General features: G+C 41.5%; 1 protein-coding gene across 1 annotated transcript in view; it reads left to right on the top strand.

Moving 5' to 3' along the window:
• The window catches only part of LOC124865147 (uncharacterized protein DDB_G0283697-like), a 28,902-nt gene extending 23,074 nt beyond the window's left edge, over window positions 1-5,828 (top strand). The window contains exons 4-5 of the mRNA XM_047360111.1: window positions 1,068-1,748; window positions 5,635-5,828. Coding sequence (XP_047216067.1) covers window positions 1,068-1,748; window positions 5,635-5,729 — 776 coding nt within the window. The 3' untranslated portion in view covers window positions 5,730-5,828. The remainder of the gene's footprint in view (window positions 1-1,067; window positions 1,749-5,634) is intronic.
• Window positions 5,829-8,011: the final 2,183 nt, after the last annotated feature.

Raw genomic sequence — 8,011 nt, forward strand, 5'->3', positions numbered from 1 at the left:
TTCCTCCCCTACTACTGTCCACACAGTGCCATCCTTTCCTATCTCCTCCTCCTTCCCAGGTGTGCTCTCGTCTTGCAATGAAAACGCAGTAAAGCGCAGAATAGATTGTTGTTCCTGGGCTACTATATCTATGACCTAACTTATTGTTTATTTCTTTGTCCATCATCAGTACCTTGTTTTTTAGTTTCTCTCCTGCCAGCTGGATTGGTGGGTTTATAGCTGTGCTGTGATTACCTGGCACGTCTCCCTGTCTCTGAACCTGCGCTGATTGTGGCACTGTTGCTGTAGTTTATATATTATTAGTATATTAATCTGTAAACTATAGCCTAAAATGATAAAATTGTCACATAGGCTAGTCTTTTACTACCTTGAAATAATGCGCCACAACCTCCTGCTAAGGGGGCAACTCGTGTTTTTTTAAGGCTCACTCTCTGACCCGCTGTCACTGGAACTGAATACTGACCAAGAACCGTCAGAATCCCTCTCGACCCCAGAATCACAATCATCTAATTTTTGAATCATCTCCAATGCCTCTTGAGCAGAAAATATCCTTCTAGAAGCTATTTGTAGGATGCCAACAATCTCCTTCTCTGACTGCGTTCTAGAGTGGCGGTTGCTAGGCAACGCTCGCGCGTATACTCAGCCACGGGAAAAAAAATATCAATGTAAATAATAGGGCCGTCAAAATAGTGGCTGTAGTAGTTAGAGGTAGAAATACTTAGATCTTTAAATAGAGACATAGGAATACACAAGACACAGGTTTAGAAAAATTCAGGATGCCAGGAAGATAAGAGTTTTAAGAAACCAGAGTTATGGCATGTCAAACTTTCAAAACCGTCAAATTGGCGGCCCTGGGAGTTCTAGTGTTAAACCATGACACCGTGAAATCAATATATTTACAGTCCAGGTTATCACACCATTGTGGCCTCTCTGATTTTACCTACTGTACTGTTCACTGATGATATTTATCAGATTCTTTTCTCTAGTTTTAATCTTTATCATCTTTGTAACATTGTCAAGATAAAGTTGTTCATTGTGCATATAAAGTGTTTCAATTATGTCTGCAGATCTTAAAGAAGAGGCTCCTGAAGAACAGAGTCCTGATATGGACCAGCAGGAGCTGGAGCTCCTCCACATAAAGGAGGAAAGTGAAAGAATCTGGGCCAGCCAGGATGAAGAACAACTGAATGTGAAGGAGACTGATGATACCAGGTTTCCATTAACTGTTGTTCATATGAAGAGTGAAGAGGATGAAGAGAAACCTCTGTTCTCTCAGCTTCATCAACACCAAACAGAAGACAGAGATCTTCCAAGAAGCATCTCAACTGACCAGATAAAAGTAGAAATTAAAGAAGAGGACTTTGGAACATCAGAATCCAGCAGGAACCCAGATCTAAATACTCAGGGAGGCTCTTCCAACTATTCTGAAACTGAAGACAGTGAGGATGATGATGTGAAGCATCATGAATCTGAGCTTAAACACTTATCAGACTCTGAAACTGAAGACAGTGAGGATGATTGGAAGGAGAGCAGGACTCCAGGGTCAGGCAGAAACACTGTCAACAAATCTTTGAGCTGCTCTGAGTGTGGGGGAAAATTTGCTAATAGACGCTCTCTTCAGAGTCACATGACATGTCGTCCAAGATTAACGTCTTCAGATTGTTCTGGTAGTGAGACATGTTTCGGTGAGAAGAAAATGATGGATTCACTGACAAACGTCCAGACGAGTAGTAAAGATTTTAACTGCGGTGAGTGTGGTAAAAGTTTTAACAGGAAACATGATTTAAAAAAACACACGACAGTCCACACAGGAGACAAACCCTTTAGTTGTGGTACATGTGGAAAAAGATTTTCCCAGAAGACAAGTTTAGACAGACACATGAGAACCCACACAGGAGACAAACCCTTTGGTTGTGATGCATGTGGAAAGAGATTTTACCAAATGTCAGATTTAGACAAACACATGAGAGTCCACACAGAAGACAATCACTTTAGCTGTGATGTTTGTGGAAAAAGATTTGCCTGGAAGTCAGTTTTAACCAGGCACGTGAGAATCCACACAGGAGAAAAACCCTTTGGTTGTGATGCATGTGGAAAAACATTTGCCAGGAAGTCAAATTTAGACGAACACATGAGAATCCACACAGGAGACAAAGCCTTTAGATATGGTATATGTGGAAAAAGATTTTCCCAGAAGTCAAGATTATACATACACATGAGAATCCACACAGGAGACAAACCCTTCAGTTGTGGTAAATGTGGAAAAAGATTTTCCCAGAAGTCAAGTTTAGACAAACACATGAGATTTCACACAGGAGAGATTCCCTTTAGTTGTGATGTTTGTGGAAAAAGATTTGCCTGGAAGTCAAATTTAACCAGACACATGAGAACCCACACAGGAGACAAACCCTTTAGTTGTGGTAAATGTGGAAAAAGATTTTCCCAGAAGGCAGGTTTAGACAAACACATAAGAATCCACACAGGAGACAAACCCTTTGGTTGTGATACATGTGGAAAAACATTTTCCCAGAAGGCAGGTTTAGACACACACATGAGAACCCACACAGGAGACAAACCATTTAGTTGTTATGTTTGTGGAAAAAGATTTGCGTGCAAGTTACTATTAAACATTCACATGAGAATGCACACAGAAGACAGACCCTTTAGTTGTGATGTTTGTGGAAAAAGACTTGCCTGCAAGTCACATTTAAACATTCACATGAGAATCCACACAGAAGAAAAACCTTTTAGTTGTGATGTTTGTGGGAAAAGATTTGCCAGGAAGTCAGATTTAACCAGGCACGTGAGAATGCACACAGGAGAAAAACCCTTTGGTTGTGATGCATGTGGAAAAACATTTGCCAGGAAGTCAAATTTAGATGATCACATGAGAATCCACACAGGAGACAAACCCTTCAGTTGTGGTAAATGTGGAAAAAGATTTTCCCAGAAGTCAAGTTTAGACAAACACACGAGAACCCACACAGGAGACAAACCCTTCAGTTGTGGTAAATGTGGAGAAAGATTTTCCCAGAGGTCAAGTTTAGACAAACACATGAGATTTCACACAGGAGAGATTCCCTTTAGTTGTGATGTTTGTGGAAAAAGATTTGCCTGGAAGTCAAATTTAACCAGACACATGAGAACCCACACAGGAGACAAACCCTTCAGTTGTGGTAAATGTGGAAAAAGATTTTTCCATGAGTCAAGTTTTGACAAACACATGAGATTTCACACAGGAGAGATTCCCTTTAGTTGTAATGTTTGTGGAAAAAGATTTGCCTGGAAGTCAAATTTAACCAGACACATGAGAACCCACACAGGAGACAAACCCTTCAGTTGTGGTAAATGTGGAAAAAGATTTTCCCAGAAGGCAGTTTTAGACAAACACAAGAATCCACACAGGAGACAAACCCTTCAGTTGTGATGTTTGTGGAAAAAGATTTGCCTGCAAATTACAATTAAACATTCACATGAGAATCCACACAGGAGACAAACCCTTTGGTTCTGATACATGTGGAAAAAGATTTGCCAGGAAGTCAAATTTAGACAAACACATGATAATCCACACAGGAGACAAGCCCTTTAGTTGTGATGTTTGTGGAAAAAGATTTTCCCAGAAGTCAAATTTAGACAAACACATGATAATCCACACAGTAGACAAACCCTTTGGTTGAGATACATGTGGAAAAACATTTGCCAGGAAGTCAAATTTAGACACACACATGAGAACCCACACAGGAGACAAACCCTTTAGTTGTGATGTTTGTGGAAAAAGATTTACCTGCAAGTTACAATTAAACATTCACATGAGAATGCACACAGAAGACAGACCCTTTAGTTGTGATGTTTGTGGAAAAAGATTTGCCTGCAAGTCAGCTTTAACCAGACACGTGAGAAGCCACACAAGGGAAAAACCCTTTGGTTGTGATCCATGTGGAAAAACATTTGCCAGTAACTCCAATTTAGACCTGCACATGAGAATACGCACAGACAAGAGAAGCCCTGTGGTTGAGATACTTGTGTTATCAGATTATAAGAAAAGTCAAATTTAAACACACACATGATAACTCACAGAGGAACTAAACCCTCAAGCTGTGATGCTTGTGCAAGTCATTTTTAAAAATACACATAAGAACAGACAATGGAGAGAAACCTTTTGAATGTGATGATTGCGGTAAAAACTTGACCTTTTATGTCAGGTCTAAACCAGCACACTAGAATTTACAGAAAACATAAGCTCGTTGCTGGTTATGATTGTGGACAAGATTTAAACATAGTGTTTCCCCCTAATCATATATCGGGCGCAAGTGTGGCTGACATGGTGGTAGTTTGTACTTTAACTGGAGGGTTCCTGAACCCCCGCTCTGTCAGTCTCAGTCGTTGTGTCCTTGGGCAAGACACTTCCTTCACCCTCCTTGCCTGCTGATGGTGGTCAGAGGGCTTGGTGGTGCTGATTGCATGCCAGACTCGCTTGTGTCAGTCTTTTGTGTCAGTCTTCCCCGGGGCAGCTATGGCTGCAATGTAGCTCACCACTGTCAGTGTATGAATGTGTGTATGAATGGGTGGATGACTGATTGTAGTCTAAAGCGCTTTGGGATCCTCGGACTTGATAAAGTGCTATACGAGTGCAGGCCATTTACCAAATAGCAGCAATAAACTTGCAGCCTGAAGTTATGGATAGCTTTGTCCGTTCATAGCTGCTCTTATCTACTCTGGTCTCCTTAGTCAGTATTGTTTTTGGCCAGCTTATAGAGGGGCCAGTCCCCTCTGGTGTGGGCTTCTTCATTTGGTGTGGCCCAGCTTCCTCAGGTGTGGTTGCTGTTGTTGTATGTGCAAAATGTCTTGGTGGACACACAAATGCCCTCACCAAAACTGGTTTATGATGTCATTGTGTCAATGAGTTTGTTGAGGTCAGTGGCTGTAGCTTAAAAAACACTCCAATCTATGCATTCAAAGCAGGCCTGTAACTTCTGATTTGATTACTCTGTCCACTTCCTTATAGTCCTCACCACAGGCTTACAACTTCATAATTTCTGTTGGTTTGTATAGTCTTGAAGCGGCTCAGGTTGCAGCGCCGGCATCTTTTAAAACTGTGTAGCAGTGGTCCAGAGTGTTAACCTCTCTGGTTGGGGTCTCTGTATTTAGGAAGTTCATACCTGAGATTTGTTCTGTGTTAGGGTTTTTAAAACTTTTGTATTGTTTATCACTCATGTCTGCTCTAAGTGCTTTTCCCTCCTTACATGTCACAGGAAGGGAGATGGGGACAAGAATGAGTTATGCTTTTATGCTTTTATTAGCAGCATCTGGGGGCTATTCACTAGGTCCCCACTTCCTCTGTTTGTTTATAATCAAGACAAATGAACCCTAACCTTTCTGACCCCAACACACGCACCCTCACACACACACACACCCTGAATGTTTGTTGAACTGTGTGTGAACCAGCATGTATAAATAAAGAGAGAGGGGTGCCAACACTGTAGATTTGCACTGCAAAGTGTGAGCTACCCTTGCTGCAAGTACATCTGACTCTGTGTCGTTCCTTACCTCTGAGTTGATTAAATAATACCTAACATAACTTGGTCCTTCAAGCCGGATATTATAAGAACTAAACTGATCTTATTTTTCTTGCAGTGACTATGGCGGACCTCTGGGAACAGCCTGACGTTGAGTTAAGCGCTGCCGCACAGCCGCATCTAGGCCTGGTGGCTGAAAGTCCCGGTGTGTGACATTCGCACCTGGCCAGTGGGTTATTGTCTTGCTCGATGCCGGGCGGCTCCGGGAGATCCGACAAAGTCACCTAGAAGTCAACTCCGAGGTGAGATAGTTTTAAAATACAGTACATAAGATAAGAGTAAGCGTTATAGAAATAAAAGAAGAAAAGTACTTAAAAGTCGTTTGGTAGTGTGTCGCCGGTTAAGGACACTGCATTGGGAAGGTTTTATTTCGCCACAAGGAAATAGCGATAAATTTAGGTTGGATCTCGCCGCAAGGAGATCAGAAACGACTAGGTAGTTCCGCCGTAAGGGAACCGGATAATTTGGTTGGTAACATTTCGCCGGAAGGAAATGAAATTTAATGTTGAATAATAAGAGAGCTCATAAACTAAGCTAGGTCGACCATACATATTGCTGAAGGGACATAAATATGTTAAAATACTGTATGATATAATCTATATTATTATTCTTCCTTTTTTATTACACATTAACCATCATCTCCTAAAAAATGAAAGGGAAAAGTGGGGATTATTGTGTTAATTGTGCTTTAATTTGGGAAGATAAGTTTGATTTTTCACAAAGTGGAAGTTTGAGTGTAAATAAGTTAAATAGTTAAATAGTTTCAAGTAAAACAGTTGATGGATGGAGATGAGAAAAATAAAAAACATAAGAAAAAGATTAAAAAGCACAGAGTGCATCAATTATGGGGTTAAAGAGTTAAAACTTTCCTGAAGGAAGTTTTGTTTGTCTTAAATACAGGTCCTTCTCAAAATATTAGCATATTGTGATAAAGTTCATTATTTTCCATAATGTCATGATGAAAATTTAACATTCATATATTTTAGATTCATTGCACACTAACTGAAATATTTCAGGTCTTTTATTGTCTTAATACGGATGATTTTGGCATACAGCTCATGAAAACCCAAAATTCCTATCTCACAAAATTAGCATATTTCATCCGACCAATAAAATAAAAGTGTTTTTAATACAAGAAAACGTCAACCTTCAAATTATCATGTACAGTTATGCACTCAATACGTGGTCGGGAATCCTTTTGCAGAAATGACTGCTTCAATGCGGCGTGGCATGGAGGCAATCAGCCTGTGGCACTGCTGAGGTCTTATGGAGGCCCAGGATGCTTCGATAGCGGCCTTTAGCTCATCCAGAGTGTTGGGTCTTGAATCTCTCAACGTTCTCTTCACAATATCCCACAGATTCTCTATGGGGTTCAGGTCAGGAGAGTTGGCAGGCCAATTGAGCACAGTGATACCATGGTCAGTAAACCATTTACCAGTGGTTTTGGCACTGTGAGCAGGTGCCAGGTTGTGCTGAAAAATGAAATCTTCATCTCCATAAAGCTTTTCAGCAGATGGAAGCATTGAGTGCTCCAAAATCTCCTGATAGCTAGCTGCATTGACCCTACCCTTGATAAAACACAGTGGACCAACACCAGCAGCTGACACGGCACGCCAGACCATCACTGACTGTGGGTACTTGACACTGGACTTCTGGCATTTTGGCATTTCCTTCTCCCCAGTCTTCCTCCAGACTCTGGCACCTTGATTTCCGAATGACATGCAGAATTTGCTTTCATCCGAAAAAAGTACTTTGGACCACTGAGCAACAGTCCAGTGCTGCTTCTCTGTAGCCCAGGTCAGACGCTTCTGCCGCTGTTTCTGGTTCAAAAGTGGCTTGACCTGGGGAATGCGGCACCTGTAGCCCATTTCCTGCACACGCCTGTGCACGGTGGCTCTGGATGTTTCTACTCCAGACTCAGTCCACTGGTTCCGCAGGTCCCCCAAGGTCTGGAATCGGCCCTTCTCCACAATCTTCCTCAGGGTCCGGTCACCTCTTCTCGTTGTGCAGCGTTTTCTGCCACACGTTTTCCTTCCCACAGACTTCCCACTGAGTTGCCTTGATACGGCACTCTGAGAACAGCCTATTCGTTCAGAAATGTCTTTCTGTGTCTTACCCTCTTGCTTGAGGGTGTCAATAGTGGCCTTCTGGACAGCAGTCAGGTCGGCAGTCTTACCCATGATTGGGGTTTTGAGTGATGAACCAGGCTGGGAGTTTTAAAGGCCTCAGGAATCTTTTGCAGGTGTTTAGAGTTAACTCATTGATTCAGATGATTAGGTTCATAGCTCGTTTAGAGACCCTTTTAATGATATGCTAATTTTGTGAGATAGGAATTTTGGGTTTTAATGAGCTGTATGCCAAAATCATCCATATTAAGACAATAAAAGACCTGAAATATTTCAGTTAGTGTGCAATGAATCTAAAATATATGAATG

This window comes from Girardinichthys multiradiatus, unplaced genomic scaffold, assembly GCF_021462225.1.
Source record: "Girardinichthys multiradiatus isolate DD_20200921_A unplaced genomic scaffold, DD_fGirMul_XY1 scaffold_29, whole genome shotgun sequence".
NCBI classification, from domain to species: Eukaryota; Metazoa; Chordata; class Actinopteri; order Cyprinodontiformes; family Goodeidae; genus Girardinichthys; species Girardinichthys multiradiatus.